The following is a 23,014-nucleotide window of genomic DNA, read 5'->3' as shown; positions in this document are numbered from 1 at the left end:
TTTTCATGTACAGAGCCATAACTCAGGCATAACTCAACCGATTTTATTCAAACTTGGTACAAGGACATTGACCTATGTCATGCACATGCACATTGATTTGTTTTGTGATACGATCCAATATGGCTGCCGTGTGGCCATTTTATTACATTTTTCATGTCCAGAACCATAACTCAGACATGTATCAAGCGAATTTATTCAAAGTTGGTACAAGGAGATTGACCAATGTCATACATATGCACATTAATTTGTTTTGTGATACGATCCAATATGGCCGCTGTGCGGCCATTTTGTTACGATTTTTTCATGTACAGAGCCATAACTCAGGCATAACTCAACCGATTTATTCAAACTTGGTACAAGGACATTGACCTATGTCATGCACATGCAAATTGATTTGTTTTGTAATACGATCCAATATGGCTGCCGTGTGGCCATTTTATTACATTTTTTCATGTCCAGAACTCAGACATGTATCAAGCGAATTTATTCAAAGTTGGTACAAGGAGATTTACCAATGTCATACACATGCGCATTAATTTGTTTTGTGATACGATCCATTGTATGGCTGCTGTGCGGCCATTTTGTTATGATTTTTCATGTACAAGCCATAACTCAGGCATATCTCAACCAATTTTAATCAAATTTGCTACAAGGACATTGATGTCATACATATGCACATTTATTTGCTTTGTGATACGATCCAATATGGCCACCGTGTGGCCCTTTTATCAGACATGTATCAAGCAAATTTATTCAAAAGTATTTTTATCACAGATCTAATGAAGAGGACTCTATCCTCTCTGAGGACCTGTAATCAAAGTACCCATTAACAAGTGGGGACTGTGTCATCAACGATGACTTGTGTTCTTCTTGCAAAGGATCAGTATTGTTTCGAAAACCTATATATGATTAGGGTTCAGCTTGTTGACTAGGCCTTTGTGTGAGTGTTAACATCCAAAGTAATTGTTGATAGCTTAGTTTACAGTCTGGACTACTGTAGAACTCTTCCTTCAGCAGAAACAATGCGTATTAACCCTTTGAGCGCAAAAGTAAATTTTTGTCATCCTTACTAAATATATCCCAGTCAATTTTTTAAATTTTGATAAGAAACTGCAGCCGATATAATGTAATGACTATTTGGTTCAAAATTATCAAAAAAATTACAGAAAAATTCATAAAATTTTTAAAATGTTGCACTGAAATTTTGGTGGGAAAAATTACACTAGGGCTAAACATGTAGTGTGTTCCATTTGAAAGCTCATACTTTATGTTTCAACACATTTTTAGGAGAAGAAGAAATAAAGGTACATCGTGTTTGAATTTGTGAACAAACATTTTGAAAATACACTGTATGAATGCACTTTAGAGCTACATGTACAGCACTGGTATATGTGAATTTCCCCTTCAACATTTACCAAAGCCTTCATCTGAAGAAAAGAAAACCTGCTACACATGACTCATATCACATTCTTTGATTGAAAACCAAAGTGGTAAATGCCATAAAACAAACATGAAAAGATTAACCAGTTTACCGTTACCATGGAAAGAGCATAATCTGTCCAATATTGACCTTAAAAATCTCAGCAAAGGCACATGCATAGACTTACTGGAAATGTCTTATTTGTGCTCTTCCGTGATGCATTTTAATACATAGAATCCAAACATACCGTGTCGGGTTTAATAAAAACCACCAATGTCATGACCTGAAATTGACAAATATTATCCTTGGCTGTGTTTCACCTGCAGCAGTCCTTGGAAGAGTACTTTGATTTATCGTGAATCTATGCAAATTTCAACCTGAGAGTGTCGTGCATAATCTTGATAATGAAGTCGATGTGAACTACAGTAATCATATTCTAGTTTTACGATTCATTAGATTCAGATCCTCCGGCTTTTTTTCCATTTCTACTCGAGAAAGGAAAAAAGAGAACTGACGTAGTTTGTCCCACGGCAAAAGTGAAGTACTCTGGGCGCCTCGAATGTGGTTAGAATTACCATTTTGGAAGGTAGTAATGCATAAAGTGTCGTATTGAGAATCGATAAAAACACTGTACTTTGCCTACATTTGCACGTTTTCAGTGCAGCATTTTAATGCTTCTAAGTCTCTCCATAAACATGTATATGTAGTAGCCAGGCAATTTTCAGTTCCTTAATTGTTCTGATTTAAATTTCCATTAATATTGTTCAGGTTTTACTTTCACGAGGCCAAATAAAAATATACAGGTATATGTGTATTTCCATTGGCCCAGCCTACCCTGTTTAAACTCTCCAACCCTAATTTTTTTCACATTTCTAAAAAAATCCCTCATGCTTTAACCAAATTTTGCATTTCTTTGATGGTTTATACTCATTTAAAAATATAAAACACCAAAGCTTCCAAACTGACCTATCCTATTTCCTCAAGGCATGTTTAACAGAAACATCCTGTCATATTTCTAGCGCTGACAACAAGATTTATGCCCAATATTATTATAAATATTGTATTATTCTTGATATTATTCAAAACATTAGTCAGAATGGCATAATCTTGCTTTCCTTCAAAATTTAAAATACTGTAATACTCTGATCTCAGTAGTGAAGTTGGTTGAAATGCACAACTGATCATGCTCAGAGGATATCAAGTCCGTTTTCTACCATGGGCATGCACATCACAACCAAACTGAATTTAGTTAACTGTGTGCTAAATTTCTGAGAAACTTGCAATCAAAATATCTCGTCTTGGTTCCATTTTATTGGATATGAAAATTTGACCTGTAGCTGTCCAGAGTGTGAGCAATTGGACGTTGGTATTTTAAGTGTCAAAATATACTCAAGTTCCGGGTTGCTGTCTTAAACTTTAATTTCTCTTAATTACCTTCTCGTGTCTATTTATAGACAGAGAAGGTATTAGAGTTGAAAACCAGTATGCTGGTGTCAACTACTTCCGTCTGTCAATACTTCCGTCTGTCAAGATCGTTGACGTTATGCCATTGTGATGGGTCATATCATAAACTGGTGGGGGTGTTCATGGTTCAGGTTGAGGTGTAGGAGAACGATTTTGAGCTGTGACAAAAATCAAAAGGGACTTAGTGGCACATAGCCACAGTGTTACATATAAGCCTTTCTCCAAGGTTCTTAGTTGACTACGATCTATTACAGACTACTGAGCTGACGTTAGGGGTACTCACTTTGTGTTTGCTCACCCTGTGTGCGCTAGTGTTTGGTACTGAGTTGCGTGGATATTCCCTCATGGCCTCACGTGATATGGGCCTGTTGCATAATCTGCAGATGATCATATGCCTCTGAGTCTGAAAACGGTCGTTGTGTAAGCCTGTCGGCATTTTCCTTGCATTTTTTCTCATTTAATTTTGCAAAATATCGGCGAGTACCTCAATATTTCAAGATAACTCTTTCTTCCCAATCGTTTCCTTGAGTTTCAGAGTCATATGAACGAAAATGAGTGAAAGTTTTAGACAGGAAAATCGGACGTCGGCCATGTTCAATGTTTACAGTACAATCAGAAGTTTATGTGGAGGAAATAACTAACAAACACTATTCATGATGCCCGCCCTCTAGAGGCAGACCTTCCTATATGAAGTACAACATTTGATGCTTGTGGAAAGCTTGACCACACAATGGAGCATTTAAACTTTTAGACCAGATATGAACTGAATGGCCTCGCGTGCACATTTTGTAAAGTACTTCTTGGGGTATTGGCTTTTATGACATTACATTGTTTTTATTCCCGAAATTAATCCAATCTATCTAAATTTGACATTATCCCCACTGTATTACGCAATGAAAAAAAAGAAAAGAAACCATTTGAAAAATTATGATCCAACAATATCTGTCGATGCAAGTGCAAATGGCTGAGCAGGCTCTTAACTGGCAGAGGTCGCGTTTGCGTATAAATTCTGCATATTTCACATATAATTGCCATGTAGAACGAGTTGACCTACTTCACAGTATCTCAATGTGCCCAAAAACGATACAATCATCTGTGCCGCGCCGTGTAGCAGCAAAATGAGTTCGTGACCTTTGAAGTACGCGTTTCAAAAAATAAATACCCATGGGAACCTGCTCACCACGCCACGCAACTCATGTACAGCTGACTATGGTGCACTTGTCAGGCGATGGTCGATGATTCTGGTTATTGCCTATATTGTCAAGTCAATGCCTAATTTACGGAAACACGAACTCTGTCTAGTGTATTCGAAGCTCTGCGTACAGGTTGTGCACACGGCCTCTACCACGTGCTGTCCTGTGGACAGTGTGGTACAAGCCGTCGGCCTACCACCGTACCGCCGGGAAACGCAGACCTATTGTACGCAGGAGCATGGCAGGAGCTAGCCTACTGCTCCTGATTTAACATCAATGCCAACATGGAAATCTCATGAAAAATTTGTCATTGTTGGTTCTGTAGCTAATACAATCTTGAAAAGCAACTTAAAAGACACAGACTGTCAATACGTCGCCATAATATTATGCTGATCTCAGCGGAACCATGCCGGAATATAAATTCGCTGACACACACACAAGATTGAAAAGTGTCACTCTACATCTCATTCTCAGAAAAATGCATTGATCAAATATTATGACGCTAACCTTCGATAATCTAGCTTTTGGTTCGCTATGTCCAGAGTAACCCACACGATTCTTAAAGTCAAACGTCGACACGACGACATCAACAGTCAAAACTCAAGATTAGCGATCAGCGCGGCCAGTGACTGAATTCAGAAATCACTTTGTGTAAAATGTTTTAGTATAGCGCCCTCAAACATACTTATTTAGCCTCCGATAGACTTATACAGGCCACAAATTTTCTTTTACTCATAACTTGATAAATTCGCAAAGCACAACCACCAAAAACTAATCAGTTCTTGCAAATTTGAAGAACAAATTGTGTGCGAAATGTGATCGGAATCTGCCAAGCCGTTTTTGAGATATCGTGCTAACAGACAGACAGACAGACACACACACAGAAACGCCTAAACCATAACCTCGCTGCGCGCATGCGCACGCGAGGTAAAACGAGGTAAAAATGAGGTGTTAAAATGTCTGAAAAAATTAAAATCAGGTAAAGCCCCAGGTCCAGATGGCCTTCCAAATGAGTTCTACAAGTATGCCTCAGACATTATTCTACCTTTACTTGTGAGCTTTTTAATTGTATTTTTGAGTCTGGAATTTTCCCGTCAGAATGGACTATCGCTATTGTTATCCCGCTCTTTAAAAGGGTGACAGAAAAGATGTGAACAATTATAGGGGTATTTCTCTTCTCAACGCATTAGGAAAATATTTACTGCGATCCTGAATGACAGATTAACTAAGTGGTCTGATAACGTAAATATCATTTCAGATTGTCAGGCTGGCTTCAGAAAGAACCATTGTACTACAGATAACATCTTTGTTCTACACGCTATTATACAACCAGATATGAACTGAAAATGCTCACGTGTTTCATTATATATTGCATTTATGTGCAAGTTTGAACCTTTGCTACATGCTTTGCTACATTAAAGTGTTATGATCAACACAATGAATTTCACCACAGATCAATTCTAAAGGTCATTAAGTATTCAAATATGTAATTAGCTGAAATAAAAATAATTAATTTCTTTGAGTACTGTCATTGTATCACATATAGCATGTGTAATTACCTTTGGTCAAGTCCTTCAAGCTCTATATGCCAAACCGTGAAAGCTTGTTAGCTATTTATGCAAATTATGAATTAGCTGACATGAAAATGCAAAATGACTTTCAATACTGTTATAACCTGGTATAATGATCAATGTACACAGCATGTTTCGCCATATTTTATCAAGTAAATGCCAGTATATATCCCTAATTTGGAAGGTTCATTAAATATGCATATTGGGAATTGGCTGAAAAAAATGTCAAATGACTTTCAATAATCTTGTATCATAGTATCTTTACGTACATAGCAAGTTTTGCCAACTTTGGTCAAGTCAAAACAGATAAATATCGCTAATAAATGCGGGATATCGGACCGCAGGCGGGCGAAGATTGCATTATAAGCTAGCTCTGCATGGCAGGGCTGTGTGTTACCGGCGTTACACGGCCTCCCACCTGTGGTGGGAGGCCGTGTAACGCCGGTAACACACAGCCCTGCCATGCAGAGCTACATTATAAGCGCGCCAACCCAAACTCACTGCATGGACATCACATTTACGAAATCGAAGTCCAAAGTCAACTACGTCATTGTTAGAATAAGAGAGGTTTTCCATCAAACGGGACCATACCACCACAAATTTTGCACAGATGGCGTTGCACTGGCATTGAAAAAGGGTGCATGGGAGCATGGGAACGCGGGCAGTTTCCCTCGCTATGGGTAGGAAATGCATTGAGCAAGACACACTTCCGGGTTCGCAAAAAAAACGAGGATCCCATTACGGGGCGCTCAAATATAACTATTTGCTGTGATACATAGCAGAGGCGTATATGTTTGTGATGCTGAGAATAACATCAGTAAATAAATGACGGGTTTTAAAAGTTGCGATGAAACAGACTTCTGAAGGTAGCTCGCTTGGGGAACACGTCATCCCGGCCGCTGTCCGCTTTGACCCCAGTAATTCACACTGGTTTGGTCGGCCCCAGGTACCCAAGTCACTTCGACCCGTCACACTTTTGCGTACATGTCCACGGAGACGATTCACATGTTCAACAACAAAGCCAAGACAAAAATTGAAAATATCAATAAAATGGCTTCACAAAGGCTGAAATACACGATACTCGATGAAGTATGAAGTTTATGAAATGAAATCAAAATTGACAACACAAGTGTTTGTCTCGGGTAATACTATGCCTACCAGTTGAAGTTGAACTATTCTACAGACTGTTTTTTCCATACAGTGCAGTATTTGTCAGTGACAAATTAATCTTTGCAATACATTTTTTTGCGATGAGCTGGAAATTTGATTAATATCGAGTTAATGTACATAAATATTCCGTTATTTACTGGGACACGTTTATTTTCTCGATCCGCTATCTGCGGACTACGTGCTGAAGTACATTGACTGTTCATGTCAACGATCGTTTCTCCCTCTGCAGAGTTTCTGTATCCCGTTCAACAACGCTGTACCTCGATCACACGATAGTGACGCTATGTAGCTGTGCAGTATTGAAACTTATCATAAAATGGCCACCTCGTCTAACAGTAACACGTATTGTCAGGATTATCGTACGGAAAAAAGACTGCAAAACTAAGACTTATGAATCTTCATCAGAATTGAACACATCATGATTGTACACGAGTATCAACCGTGAATGCACGTTGAGCTCGGCAGTTACACAAGCATGGTACGCTACATGCATAGCCCTACGAGTATGGCGACAGTGTCCGGCTTTGGCTACGCCGGGGGCTACGCTGCCTACCGGAGGTGGGAGGCGGCGTAGCCAAAGCCGGACACTCTCGCCATACTTGTACGGCTAGCTACATGCACTGCCGCGATGCCGATCGTATGCATTCCAAGGCCTATCCCGGAATTTGTTTCACAAACAACCTCAAAGGAGAGCAAACATACTTCTAGGACAATGACGAATACGTTTCTTGGCGAAGCAAAATCAAAACAGTGCAGCAGTACATGAAGTAGGTCATGGCCTTGGACTCTGTGCACGAACCTGATTGGACACTTCAATACCTTTGACCCAAAGTTATTATTCATCAGCACTTCCATGCCATGAGGCTAGGTAGAGAACGTATTACGTACGCAGTGTACGCTGTGTGTTAGGAACGCACACAGGGAATGCACAGCGTACACTGCGTACGTACGCAGGGCTAGCGAGAGAGTTGCCGACATCGACGGTTATTTACGAAAAAAGAATAAAAGACTGGCATTTTTGGAAGCGATCGAGTAGCTGCGGTAGGCAGGGATACGACTTGGGCCCAAGAACGCTGAATTTCGGCAGTAATTTGGCTTTTTTACGTCAAGTCCAAAAATGGATTTGAAGTCACCAACTCTACGTACGGGTCTTTGCAGGGCTGTGGTGAGCGGGGCTATTAATAGCTGTAGCGGAACACACAGCATCGTACGCAGGGCTAAGAACGTATGTACTCATTTCTGGCGATCGAGCAGCGAGGGAAACAATCAATTACCAAGGATGAAGTAATTTGCTAAACGATATTTTATCTTGAATAGTGAGTTGAATGAGTAATAAAATATCATATTTTTAATGTTCAATACGAGGTTGAAACACGGAGGGACCGTGGTTGAAACCAGAGCTATCCAGCTGTAGCCAACCTGGACAAGCACATTTCACAGCGCCCTCAAACAGTCGATTGTTTTCACTTGTCATACGCGGCGTAACAGAAAAATTAAAACTTTCATAACTTCATTAATATCCAAGCCACGCCCACCAAAACCTTTTCAGTTCTAGCCATTTGAATTCTGAAGATGTCTACCAAATTTGACTGAAATACGTTCAGCCGTTTTTGAGAAAATGGACCAACAGACAGACAGACAGACAGACAGACACACAGAAACGCCTAAACCATAACCTCGCTGCGCGCATGCGCACGCGAGGTAAAAATGACAAACTGAATAAGAAGGTATTCAGAAAATGTCAAATACTGAGGAAAAATGCGCAAATATTCAAAATAAACAGGTTAACTGATTGGTCAGCTATAAAAAACAATGAAAATGTTTATGATCAAAAGTTTTTGAGATGCGCACATTTTAACAAATACAGAAATTATTAACATTATAAATATAAGACCAAACTATTTTTTCAGGGATGGGACAGGTTGGAAATGAGGGGTGAGAGACAAAGGCACTCCTATTGCTGCATGTGGATGCAGCCACACCATTTCATTTACAGCATACTTATTCACTGTGTTGTGTTCAAGTTCCATATTGTACTGACTGTCATACAAGGATAACATAAGCAAATCAAATCAAATTAGAAAAGGATCAATGCTGTTGTGTGGATTTTGCTGAACACAGCTGATTTTAATATTTCGCCCTACATATTTGGTATCCAGCAAAGGCATATTTTGATGTAAAGTCAAAATTAACACTACATTGCTGACAATATATGTTACCGTTTCTGCATGAACTTTTCTTTTTTAAATTATAGAAAGTACTTCGAACAGATTAACAGTTATCGTGATGTCAACCCATGATTTTACATCACAAAGACTGTAATTTTGCCAATTTTTTATTTTTCAGTCATTTTATAAATTTTGCACTGCACAAGATGATTGAACAAATTGCAATGTTTGAATTTGTAAACTCAAAGAATAAAAATCCTTTGGTCACAGATTAAATTATTTTTGAAAAGAAATTTACTCTTAAACACTTTTAGCATGTATTCTTTACATGGTCATGTATTTCAAGGAAAATATGCCTATTAAAAACAGTAATTTCTTCACTTTCAATTTCTTTTGAATACTATGACAATTATCAGCCATGAGGTTTTACAAACACAAGACCAGATAAGCGTTTTTCATCATTTCCACAGGACTCTTTGGAATATCCATTAAAAACAGTTAAAAGTGACTTAAAATGATCACTTGGTATACATTTAATTTACAGATGCCAGGTTGTGTATTTCACATGCACTCAGGTCAGTAAGGAAGTGCGTCATTACTATTTTGGACTGTTAATTCTTGTTTCTGAATTATTTAACCTTTTTTCCACACTGAACTATCTTTAGGCAGTTTATACTGTAGCTTAGAATCTTTTTTGATTGATGTATTTAATCATCTTTTGGGTTCTTTGGGTCCATATCCCACCTCATGCCCCTACATCATCAACTATTTACCAATAACTCCATGCCAACAACCAATTACCTGACCTGGCCACACATTAGAGAAGGTACAGCGTCATTGACGGTATTTTTTTTGGATGTCATGGGCTTGGATGAGGCTTTGCACAAAATTCAACTCATTGGTAAAATGATGAATTTTAATGCAGTCATCAGAAAAGAATATTTTAGAAAAAATACAATGTGAGGTATTTCTGACATTGTTTTGTCTTTTCTTCTCTTAGCAGTTGGAGACTTGGATGATCTAAACCAGAAGCAATCAAGATGATTCTGTTCCAGATTCTAGTCTTACTTTCCCAGTTGGTGGGATTAGCCGGAATCACACTGATCGGTGTGTGGATGGGAAAACTAGGCGGATTTGGCTGGGATGGCTCCGGAAAGGAATTCAACCTGCATCCACTGCTTATGACCATCGGATTAATATTTCTTTATGCCGAAGGTGAATTTGCTTATACGGTATTTTGTCAACCGCATATGCCTGACCTTTAACCTTTCAACTCAAACTATATACATGTACATGTACATGATGTATACATGTAGTCATTTGACTTAGAGATGAGAAATGCAGGGATGGTTCTAAATGTGTAGCAGGGGGAGGGGGTGATACATATTTTGTTAACATGATATTTTATCGCAAAGTTGCTCGGAAGCAAAATCCACTTTACTTTCAAAATTAAGATGCAACAGTTTTTGAATGCAACCCAAAAAAGTGTACATTTCAAGATAGACTGTTACGGCAATTCTGAAACAGTATGCTCCAAAAGTTTGTCATCAGACAGACCTTACACCATTCACCATTCTTCATGTACCTGGTACATAGTCCACAAGAAGCAAGGTGATGTGGAGTGTATCGTGCTGTATGCGTATTTATTTTTGGAAATGTTATTTTAGAAGCTTGATCAGTATAAACAGGATTACAATTGATGAGCGTTCCACCCCTGGAAATCAAAAATTCACTGTAACAGTATAACTAAAACATTTCCCACAGGGCCAGTAAATTTGCTTTTTCATATGAGTAAAATTATGTCAAAAAGCAGCAAAAATATACAATATACCAATATACATATACCGAGGAACATTTCTCTAAGGAACATTTCTTAGCTAAAAGGATTTGTCTGATTCAGAATGGAGGCAGTGAAGCTCACTGTGCATATAATGAGAATCAAGTAAAATTGTTGATAGACATGGATGAAAAAATCCCAGACTCAGTTCACATTTACAGAGAATGATAAGTGACTGGTTGTTCAGTTATTTCTAGGGTTGCAAGCATTTCTTCAGGTGCAGTGAATGAAAGTGTTGGAGGAAATTCCAGTTGAAATATGTATCTCAGGCGATTATTCAATAGCATTCACTGCAAAGACTTATAAGCACTGATTGCCTTGTTTAATGTCATATTAAACATTATACTATGCAAAAAGTGGCACTAACATAGAGCTTGTAAAATTTACTTCATTAAATTTTACAAGTCATCAAGGCTTAAAAAACTGCAGCTTTTGAAATTCAAGGCATGATTGCCTTGCCACAGTGATGTTGTTCAAATTTGTACATGTCAATTTATAATTGTACGTTTGATAGGCGTACAGAAACATAAAATATCCACTACGAAGATTTTGTCATAAAACTATTTTCAAGTTGCAAAAACTTTTAAATTTTGTCACTTTTTGTCAATTTTTCCTGTTTTTATCAAATGTCTTCAAACTGGTCCTACATGTAAATACTTACTGTATACTAGTTTTACAAATTGTCGTACTTCTATTTGAATCTATAGGTAAACCTAAAATTGTCCTGTCATACCATTTATCATTGAGTGTCAATTCTCCTTTCTGTCTGGTTTCCCCAGAACACAATGTTGCTGGGGTTGAACTAAACATGTGGGTAGAGAGAGAAGGGACAATATGAATAATTTACATGTCAATAGAACATTTCATATGCAAATTTATCATAGCATTAATAGTACATGTACCCGCAGGTAAATATTTCGTTGAATTATTCGAAGTTGTTTTTCATCTGTCCTTAGCATTTCAGAAAGACTTTATTTTATGCAGAGAGTTGGTTTGTGATACCAGCTGTCTTCCAATGGTCATAAATCTAGGTAAAAGTAGGAAAGCGAAACAGATGATGAATTTTAAGTCAGATTTCTCAGAATGGGTTTCAATTGAATCTGAGATGAATAATTGTAAAATTTGCTCATACACTATGATAACTACATGCAGTTTAGGGAGAGAGTTTTGCAGCTTCTAATCTTGAAGAAATTCTGCAAATTCACTGCAAATTTTGCAAGAGCCATGAAAGCAGGCCATTAGTAGGAATGAAGTGACTTGTCGCTAAAAAATTATGAAACATAGAAAATTGAATGCCCAGCCTTATTGATTAAATGAGAAAATGCTAAAAGTTGATCATTACAAAATAATCATACCAAAATTTCAAAAAAACTGAATTTCTACTAACATATGTTTTTGAAACATTTTTTCAAATTATTGCTGATTACATTCATATCACGTATGAATATTGTGAATATTGATTCAATTAATCACCAGGAATGCTACCACAGGGCTAATTTTTGTAAAATACACAGTATGAACAAATGTTGATAGAATTATAGTGACAAAATTTCAGTCGTTCATTCACAGGACTTCACATGCAATATATTATGGAGAGATTGCTAACATATTGTATCAGTACATACATGTAAGTCCACTCATTTTGTAATCATGAATGGCTTCAGGGGTTGGGGGAGCTGCTTTTGTAGTCCTTTTCTTAGGCAGATGTACGGTGTGCTGTACTTCAGATGTCAGATGTGATCATCAACGTTTCATGTCACATCAGATAGCATGACCAGATCAATCAAGATTAAGCATTTGAAGACTGAAAGTAAAAAAATGCGCCCTTTTTTATTGACTGGGGAATTTGGATTGTCAGTCACCAATTGTACTATGTTGCTAATTGTATCTTGTTTCCGTTTACTATGGATTGTTGTCATGTCTATTTTGGTACCATTTGTTGCAGCTTATAGCATTCACTGATAGAGAGTTTAATTTCCCATGCATACCGGTACATGTAAGTCCTGTGTATGTTCATAATGAGATCTGTGCCTGCTGTACATAGTTGCAGCAGTTCAAAAAATTTATGGCGCTGGTTTCCCACTGAAGTACCATTTATATCAATGTGAAAAGCAAGAGAGAACTGAAATTCCAAAATTGAATCATTACTGTATGTCATTTATAATATTCTTTACTGTTCTATGAAATATAATCATGAAATGCCATAGATACAGGATCTTTTCTATGGCAGTTTTATACGGTACAAAACTGATGCATTATATAGCAGGGTGCAGGGTGACTATAATCTGAAAGACATTACAGTTTTCTCCTCCGATGTACTGTAAAACATTTCTTCTCAGCTGTTTTTGGTGAATATTTAATATCTAAGTCTGTCTCTTTGTTAGCTTGAGATGCTGCTTATTAGTCCCCACGGACACCGTCCGGGGGGACTTATAGGTTTGGTCATGTCCGTGCGTGTGTGTGTGCGTGCATGCGTCCGTCCGTCCGTCCGTCCGTCCGTTCACACAGATATCTCAGAGATGCCTGAAGCGATTTCATTCAAACTTGGTACAAGGATTACTTCATATGTCATACAGATGCACGTCGATTTGTTTTGTGATACGATCCAATATGGCTGCCAGGCGGCCATTTTATTACGATTTTTTCATGTACAGAGCCATAATTCTAGCATGTTTCACCTATTTTATTCAAAGTTGGTACAAGGACATTGACCTATGTCATACATATGCACCTCAATTTGTTTTGTGATACGATCAAATATGGCTGCCATGCGGCCATTTTGTTAGATTTTTTCATATACAGAGCCATAACTCAGGCATATCTCAACCAATTTCATTCAAAATTGGTACAAGGACATTGACCTATGTCATACAGATGCACGTCAATTTGTTTTTTGATACCATCCAATATGGCCGCCAGGCGACCATTGTATTACGATTTTTTCATGTACAGAGCCATAACTCAGGCATGTTTCTACAGATTTTATTCAAAGTTGGTACAAGGACATTGACCAATGTCATAGCTATGCACATCAATTTGTTTTGTGATACCATCCAATATGGCCGCCGTGCGGCCATTTTGTTACAATTTTTTCATATACAGAGCCTTAACTCAGCCATATCTCAACCAATTTCATTCAAAATTGGTACAAGGACATTGACCTATGTCATACATATGCACATCAATTTGTTTTGTGATTCGATCCAATATGGCCACCATGTGGCCATTTTATTACGATTTTTTCATGTCTTGAACTACAACTCAGACATGTATCAATCGAAATTATTCAAAAGTATTTTTATCACAGACCTAATGAAGAGGACTCTATCCTCTCTGAGAACCTGTAATCAAAGCACCCATTAACAAGTGGGGACTGTGTCATCAACGATGACTTGTTCAAACTTTTTCCGTCATAGGATGCTAAATTAAAAACCTACTGATTGCAATGAAAATCCAAAGACACTAATAAAGCACGTAGCTTGTTCAAAGTGTTTTACAATTATACAGCAATGGCTTTTTGTTGTCTTCATGGCTGTGTTCAGCTCATACATGTAGTTTCACTTCCTCTGAGAAAGTCTGTCTTGCCAACAAATCAGTTGTACGTACAGTGTGTGTTTTAAATTTGTCAATAGCTGCTATTGCATATTCTTCTAAGAAAGCAATTTATATCGATAATGAAAATATGGATTCAGTGAACTGCATTCATATTTTTTTCTTTCATATTGAATGTAATGCCTGCCCTAGAGAAGAATTAGTGAAACAGATTTTTCTTAGCATACTGACTACTTGAGGTGTCAAATTTCAATATCCATTTGCTGTTCATATGACATCTTATAAGTGCTTCACTGATGTCCTCAAGGGGTTGTGAGGCATATACGTGTGTAGTCACTGATTAAATTACATAAAAACTTGTCTGTTACGACTCAAGATGTCCATGATGTACAGTTCATATTCCTACAGCCATTTTGAAAGCGAAATTGGAAATCTTCTCTGAACAGATTTGAACAGAACAAAGATGAAATTTTCAAAACAGAAAAAGTTGTTCTCTATTTCATAAGAGAAGATGTTGATGAATACTTGATATTGTGATGCACTTTTAACAAGTGATACGTCAGAATTGCAACACTCTGAAAATTTTTCTGTTTCCAAAAATATTTTTGTATTATTGAAATTTTACATGATATATATGCTATAAACCTCCTTGATTATTTGTTGTTTTTCAGCAATATTGGCATACCGAGTTTTCCGTAATTCCAAAAAAGTCTACATCAAAAGCTTGCACGGCATCATCCATATGCTGGCCTTTGTGTGCGCCGTGGTCGGTCTCAAAGCGGTGTTCGACAACCATAATGCCAACAATATTTCCAACATGTACAGTCTACACAGCTGGATAGGACTCACCACGGTTATTCTATTTGGTCTCCAGGTAAGAATGACGACGAGTGGGTGATCAACAATGCCACAGTCTCTGTGCTTTAGCAATATTTGCTCAGGTGCTCAGTGTGGAATCTAGACTCTTTCATGACCCCCTCCTCTTCCTCCTCCATGTAGTTTATCATCCAGTTTCTAATCTCATTCTTGCTTTGGACGTGCCCTCAGTGGTCTGGCCAAATGGCAGATCTGAGGGACCAGTCACATTGCATAGCAAAACCAGGCAAGTCTGGTGAGTCAAGTACGGAATGCTGAGTCAAATTGTGACTTGATTGGCAGGAGAGAGGTGTCATGGTATGAAGCTAATCAGAGATTCTACAGTGCTTTTGCTAAGGTTTGGAAATATTTGTATTGGAAGTTATTCAGAAAACCTGGTAAGCTACTGTAGTATACTAGCCCTCCCCATCAGGAGGTGATATACAAAGGGGAACACCAGTAAAATGACATTCAAAGTCATTCCATTTTGAAGCACTCTGTTTAAGAACTGTACTCTGACAAAAAAATCTTATATCCTTTTCCCTGCCAGATAGTATCACTTCCCCATCAGCCAACTCAGTGAAAGGTGGTATTGAGCCCAAATCATATACTGGTATTTCCACCCATTTGGCTTGGTCTGTTCCAACAGCTTTAGTCTATAAAAATCATTGTTACAGTATCTGTGATTTCAGAAGCCTTCAAATGTCCAATTTTTCATTAAAATACAACACAAGTGACATACCGGTACATGTATTGTGCTTCGAATCACTAGTTTTAATAAACTTGATCTGATGGTGAAATATGAACTTGGCAGGAAAAGGAACATGGGTGACACATTTATAGTCTTGCTGTAAGATTCAGCACCTCAAATCATGTACCAGTACACAACTTCAACATCTGTACTGGGCATGTGATATGATATACATGTAGCAGAATTAGCAGTACACCTGACATTTTGTGAAAATTGATCAAATACAGATCTCGAGTCTCAAAGTCAGGGTATACAGCTGTTCATTTGGATGTAGCGAGTTCAGTCAGGAGTTTGTTCTGTACAAAATTGCTTCATAAAAGTTTTTTTTTAATCACTTTTCATGGCAAAGAACCCATAAATTAGTTTTTGTTCACTGAAACAGTTACTCCATAGGAACAGGCCCCACCATGTAACACAGCAATATGGCCTGGATAGGTGATTGCATCAGAACAACGACAACAACCAACATCATATAAGGATGGTCAATGAGTAATGAATATTCAAATTTATGTAAATGACGTTGCTGCTATGTACCGTACATGCAAGAAATTTGGTCTGTCAAAGGGACTTGTTAAACCAGTGAAAAAAAAAATTGAGAGGATTAGAATTCTCAATTTTATCTCTGTGGCTGTTTTGTCAAGCAACAAGGAAGCTTGCATCACTGTTATGAGAAAAATGACCCTTCAAAACATTAAAAAGGATGCATGTAAAATGTGACGGTAAAGATATGCAAAAATCTTGCAAATGGCTGGTAGGTAGTGGCATTGAGACAATTACGTTATAGTGGTGAGTTATTTGTGGTTGCCAGCACATCTCGCATGATCAGTTTATATCAAAAATTCTGCTCAAAAGGAGAAATATTAGGTAAGATTGTGTAATTCATAGAGCAATTTGCATGACAAAAACTGTTCTTTTTTAGAATTTCTAAAAATGAAGTGATCGTGTAAATATTAGGGAGAGAAGCAAAATATGGTACAGTGCAGTGTAAGGTACAATGAAAGTAAAATCGGACCACGCAGAGCTTTTGCAGTAATTGGAAGAAAAGTACTTTATAAATGAAGCACAAAAATGATTATGTTATAGCATTGTGTAGCAAAGCATTATCCCAAGTATAGCTTTTCAACCCTTTTCCGGTTACATCACAAAGTCGTCTTCCTTTTTGTATTCCTGAGGTTATTTGTTTGTGAAGGAAACATGTGAGCAGGTCTCCAGGGAAAATATTTTGAAATGAATGAACAGGAAATCTATCTAGATTCTGCATACTTTAATTGCAGTTACTTAATTTAGTAATACTTTTTATCATTAAATGTTACTGCTAACTTAAATATCAACTCTGAATTAAAATGAGTATGATTGATTTGTAGTCATGAGACTTTACGAAAACTTGATATCATGTTTGATAAACATTTATTTCCTGCCCATAGACCTCATTACCGAGATATCATCATCTGAGCTGACATGAGTGTATGGGTGCGGCTTTTGTTTTGCTTATTCCGTAATACCGTGGTAAGAGGTAGCATGATCTATATAAAGCCGAAATAATTAAAATCTTAGTTTTGCATCCTGGATGTGTAGGTTTTTTGAGGTTTTTGTTAAAAAAACACAGTCAATGTGTATCGCAGTAAATAGTGTTTTACTACATAGCTTTTCAGCCTACAAATCTTTGTTTACAAATTCTGTGAAACGTACTGAAAAAACCTGCATACGTATATGTAATACTTGCAGAATATCACATTGTAGTGTAAACTACATGTATTTTGGTGAAAAAGAAACTTCTCCTTTGATTCTTGAATTGACACTCATATTACAGGTGTACATGGAAACAATCAAGTAAATGTAAACTTGCTTGTGTAAAATTTTCTGTGTGTACATGTATATGTACATGTATTTACCTGCCTACCTGTCAACGCATTTGGACACAAAAGAAAGAATATTCCTCTGGCCTTATCATTATTGCCCAATACATACTTTCCCCTTTCAGTTCCCCCTCGTAATGTGGAGAGGGTTTTGGCAGGGTTAGCAACCACACCAAGGAAGGAATGAACGGTCTCCTCTGAAAATTATGGCACACTGATGAATATGTGCCATAATGAACTGTATTTAGATTAAAATGCAATAGGATTTCATCTGTGTGGCTACCATAAGTGCACTGTATAGTATACAGTCCTGGGAATGTTCTTCATATGACGTAGCCGTAATGACACAATTATGACTTCACCAGCAATAAAATATTGATTTATCAGGAAATTTCAAAAATTAATTAAGATAGTGCTTGTATTACGGGGTCAGAAAATAGCATTATTATGATATATTGCCTGTAGTATTTCTGTGCCCTCCAGTGCACACATCATAATGTTTCCTTATGAGTTTATGGAATTGTTAGCAGTCTCTCAAGACTAACTGGCATTTCAATGTGACCTTTGTGACCTAAGGTGATATAGTTCTGCCATTCGCAATATACATATGATCTCACTGCCCTTCTGTGCAGCCACTCTTCCGTCTATTGCACAGCGCCACAGAGCAAGTGTGATGTAATATTATCCATAGAAGGCAGATATACATGAGTAATGTCAGTTTGGTTCTTCTCTGTCTGGACTATTCATTTACTACCTAAATGTTGTCTAAAATCCCCATTAGCTGGAACTTCTTGCATTTTTTTTTCAATCAGATGTCTTGAAATCAAAAGTAAGTTATGTAAAAATGCTCACTGAAGTGTGAAACTAGCAATTTTTTTCAAAGCATTGGCGACAAACGAACAACTTACATTTTGACAGCTTAATAATTTTCAACTTGCAAGTCAAATTTTGCTGCCGCAAGTAAATGCACAGAAATTGAACAATAAACCAAATGAATTACGTAACCAAAGATTGAAATAGTGACAGTTTCAAACACAGTATCAAAACACCACAGGAATCAAAAACATTTCCTCCAAGATTGAATATTATCTATTGTTTGATAAGTAAAATGGAGCAACATAAATAAAAATGTGGCTTTCAGAAATTTTGTGTTCTTGTTCATTATTGAGGGAAGATGTGTCACACAAATAAGACTGCAACAATCTGTTCTAATCCACTGTGACAAAAATACCGACAGGAACAATTAAAATGCAATGTATGCAAACCATTTGTATCCATGCATGTATTTGTTTGAGTGTAGGAGTTTTATCCCTGTTTACACATGCTTACAGTGTTTGCATCCAGTTCTTCTGTTAGTAATTTTAAAACTTTGTAAATTTATCAAGAATCTAAACAAAATAACATTATTATATTTGTGTGTCTAGATGAATTCTGCCTCAAACAAGGTTTAGAAAATTCCTTCATGCCAGTATCAGAAAAAAAAATCCTGGTAGTCAGAACAATTAGGGTACAGAGTGACCTTGAATTAAAATCCAGTTTGATAAAATATATGGAACTGGCAGCTTGCCGGGTCACATGACATTCCATGAACAAAGTCTATGGATGTTATGCAAGGAAGTAAACATTCTCTAGGTCATTAGCAAATCCGAGGCTAAAAATAACGGTTTCCATATGGCACCACAAATTTACTTTAGTTCCATATGGTGATATTCATAATCACAGGCAGCGATGCAACATTTCAAAATATTAACAATTTTAACCCTTTCACCACCATGGTTTGACCCAAATCCCTTTGCTATCAATAGGGGAGTCAGACCCATCTACAGGGAATATAGGGGTGATCAGATTAACTGTCTGTGCCCTATCCTGTTTAATGAGGAAGTGAAACCTAGATAAAAAAAATGGCGGTAAAAAAGTCAGGAAAGATTTATAGTTATATATCATGTATATTGTGCTACTCTGTATGTATGGCTGCATTTGTCATCACTTGGATTCTTTATGGTGAAGATAAGCAGCTCAAGTGCCATCCTCACCTTTTTCTTTATTTATACAGTGTTAGCAATAAAATAAATGTATTTTATAAGACTGTCGCCAGCACAAAATTGTACAAGTGTGATCAGTGTTCGTATTTGTTAAAAAAACATTTTAAACAGCTCACCCCTGTTTGCTAGTGTAGAGGTCTAACTTTGCCGTAGAAAGCAATATGACTGTTCTAAATTTGATAGCGAAAGGGTTTAGATAAATTTGGTAACTCAGAGAGGGGATTATCATACCACAGGACATATGCATTAAATTTGACGAGACAAGGATAATTGCCCGGGGCGGTTTTGCTCAAAAGATTTGAATTAACTCTGTTCATTTTAAAGATAGACAGTCTTGCATCAATTCCAGTTTTCAGTTTTGTACACCCTCAGGTGTGACTTGCCCCGTGCAACCTTTCCATCAATGGTTTATGTACTCTCTTTCTTTCTCTCATTCCGTTTCAGCTTTTATGTGGCTTCGTCACTTTCCTCTTCCCCGGATTACAGCAGAGTCTTCGTGCTGTGTACCTACCGACTCATGTCTACTTCGGCGTGTTCATATTTGGTATGGCGGTGGCAACCGCGCTGATGGGCATCACGGAAAAACTGTTGTTTACACTGTGAGTATCTAAGTGGGAATTTATTCCAATATTCAGTTTTCATGTAAACACATCCTTCTCAAAATTGAAATCACATGTACATGTATGCATGGATTAGATGTAGATCATATGGGATTTTTTATTTATATTTTTCATGGTCTTTGCATTGGTGTGTTTTGAACTTTGAATTTGGGATTTCACTTGATTGCCTATCACATACAGCTGTGTAGTTTTATGGCCAACAAACTAATTTGATGCCAAATGAAAATTGTTAGTGCCAGTATGGGAAATATCAAAGTTCTGTAAAATTTTATTTTTTATCTATCTTTGAATACATGGATGTAAATCACCATCCAGTGCCATATGTTAGCCGTGTCAAAATTGCCCATTTTTCTCAAGTGAAGGCAACCAGCAGTGTAGGAAGCAACCAGTTGTATAGCATACATTTTTGTGAAATTTGGAGGATGGGTTTTGAAAAACCGCTTCTCGACTGTGAGGGCGCTATTTACAATGAGGTTGCAGTTTTTGACAAAGCTTGAAAGCCATCGCGTAAGGGTATTCTGAAAAAAGGGTGCAATGCAATTTTACAAGTCATTTTGAAATGTCTTGCTTTTTGGCATGTGGTGGGTTTTTTATTTGAAAGCGCATTATGTGCATGCATCGTGTGTTGATATATGTTTTTTTGTTCTTTAATCCCGTGATGTTACACTCTTTTGTTGGTCAGTACCCTCCCTTCTTTGCTGCCTATTGTGTTCAAAGTTTGTATAGATGTGCCAAGTCATGTTTGTGTAACTATTGATGTCATAGACAAACCCTTACATACACTGTACTCTGGTGAGAATGAGTCATATGCTGACTATAACTGCACTAACTATGTCATGGTGAAAGCTAGGTTGAGTCAGAATACAGTACAGTCTAAAGGCACACTGCTTCTATCCCTATTAAACGGTGCCTGCATAGATTTCCTAATCTAACAACTCAAGCAACTAATCATACATGTAACACCAGAGGGTTAGCAAGATCTAGTGAATTGTTTGAGGTTTACTGTAGTACACGCCTCAAAGTTTAAAGGCTTCAACTTTTGCTCAAACTTTCCAAAAAATTGTGGGACTGGGAGAAAACTTTTCTTTTTCAACAAGCTTCATTATGAACCCCAGAATAAGATGAAAAATTTCTAAAAGACACTAGCAGCCAATTTTACCTTGAGCAACATGCTGTATAAAAGTTGACAAAGAAACATACTGTAAAGTCTCTATAGAGACAAACAATATAATGTCTCTTTCACATGTGATGTGTTACATAAACACTGCTATTCCGTTCTGATGTTTTGTAAAGTCTTGACATGATTCAGGCTAAAGTTAACAAAAGAGTTCCTGTGCAGGAAATTCTTTATGGCGCACAAAAATATAGAGCATATGTGTAGACAGTGGTATGTTACTTATTATACACCACTATTTCACTTCGACGTTTTTTAATATTTTGACATGATTCGGGCTTCTCGTAAGAAGTAAGTCATGTTATGAAACCTTGATGACACCAGGTGAAAGAAACTGTAACAGAGCTTGTCTGTTAATATTGATGTCGATGTTCCATCTTTAAAGCCCCAGTATTTGTAACTTTTAACCTTTTTTTATGTTCGAAATTACATATTATTCTCTTACATCCATCGTGAAATGTTGTTCAGTAAAGGAATAAGCCAAATTTGTGCTCCTGTAGTGACATACAAACGCTAAATATTGCCCGATCGAGTTGGATTGCCGCGCGGGTTTGTTGACACTTTGTAGGCTGTGCACGTGATCGAGAACGCCGATTCTGATGACATCATCGAGCCTGCAACATTCCTGGGGCCTTGCCATGCCACGCCACACTGCCTGGGTATCGCCCATGGTCGACGGCTGAATGACCTGCGAATGGTTTTATTTTGTTCTTCTCCGTTCAAATACGTACTGCTACTGTGTTTCAGAGGATACTGAACTTTGGCAGAGGAGGCTAACATTCTATTCTGGTACCGTGTGCGTTATATACGGATTATTCAAACTGCAGTCGGCAGTGCACCGTGCGCACCATGCAGTTGGTCACTCAGAACTCCGGGTACCGATGTAAAATCAAGACGACACTATATACACTTGGCTCACTTCTGTAGGCAAATAGCTATCAAAATTGAGTAACTTGAAGTAATAAATTTCAGCTGATTGTCGCTTTAGCGGCAAGGTGATTGCGAAATTGAAGCAACATAGTTTGGCAATGCTTGGTAGGCTGTTGAATCACGGTCCCCCTTTGTGGAGGGACCGTGGTTGAATGCAGTGAACGCGATGGCCTTTGGCAGCAAGTAAGGGAACCGTCAGTATTTACGACCTGGGGTCATTCAAAAATTGAAAGTTAAAAGGGGGTGCTCAAATGTTTTTTCTTTGTCTTACTCTGTCCTCAATGACATAATGATCAGTTGATTATTTATATATTACTCTGATACATATTAATAAAAAGAAAATAAATACTCTAACAGTACAAATAAATATCAACTAGATGAAGCAAGGCAAAAAACTACAAGTAGCTGCTA

General features: G+C 37.4%; 1 protein-coding gene across 8 annotated transcripts in view; it reads left to right on the top strand.

The window, feature by feature from the left end:
• The window catches only part of LOC139140102 (transmembrane ascorbate-dependent reductase CYB561-like), a 65,158-nt gene that overhangs the window by 21,889 nt on the left and 20,255 nt on the right, over positions 1 to 23,014 (top strand). For 4 of the 8 annotated variants that reach the window (XM_070709123.1, XM_070709127.1, XM_070709124.1 and 1 more), the window contains exons 2-4: positions 9,987 to 10,201; positions 15,047 to 15,249; positions 20,324 to 20,478. In XM_070709123.1, the coding sequence (XP_070565224.1) occupies positions 10,027 to 10,201; positions 15,047 to 15,249; positions 20,324 to 20,478 (533 nt within the window). In that variant the 5' untranslated portion in view covers positions 9,987 to 10,026. The remainder of the gene's footprint in view (positions 1 to 9,986; positions 10,202 to 15,046; positions 15,250 to 20,323; positions 20,479 to 23,014) is intronic. The other 4 variants (XM_070709126.1, XM_070709130.1, XM_070709129.1 and 1 more) reach the window with 1 other exon arrangement.

Source organism: Ptychodera flava, chromosome 9 (genome assembly GCF_041260155.1).
Source record: "Ptychodera flava strain L36383 chromosome 9, AS_Pfla_20210202, whole genome shotgun sequence".
In the NCBI taxonomy this organism is placed as follows: domain Eukaryota; kingdom Metazoa; phylum Hemichordata; class Enteropneusta; family Ptychoderidae; genus Ptychodera; species Ptychodera flava.
Note: the sequence above shows the minus strand (reverse complement) of the source record. Positions and strands in the feature narration are given on the sequence as shown.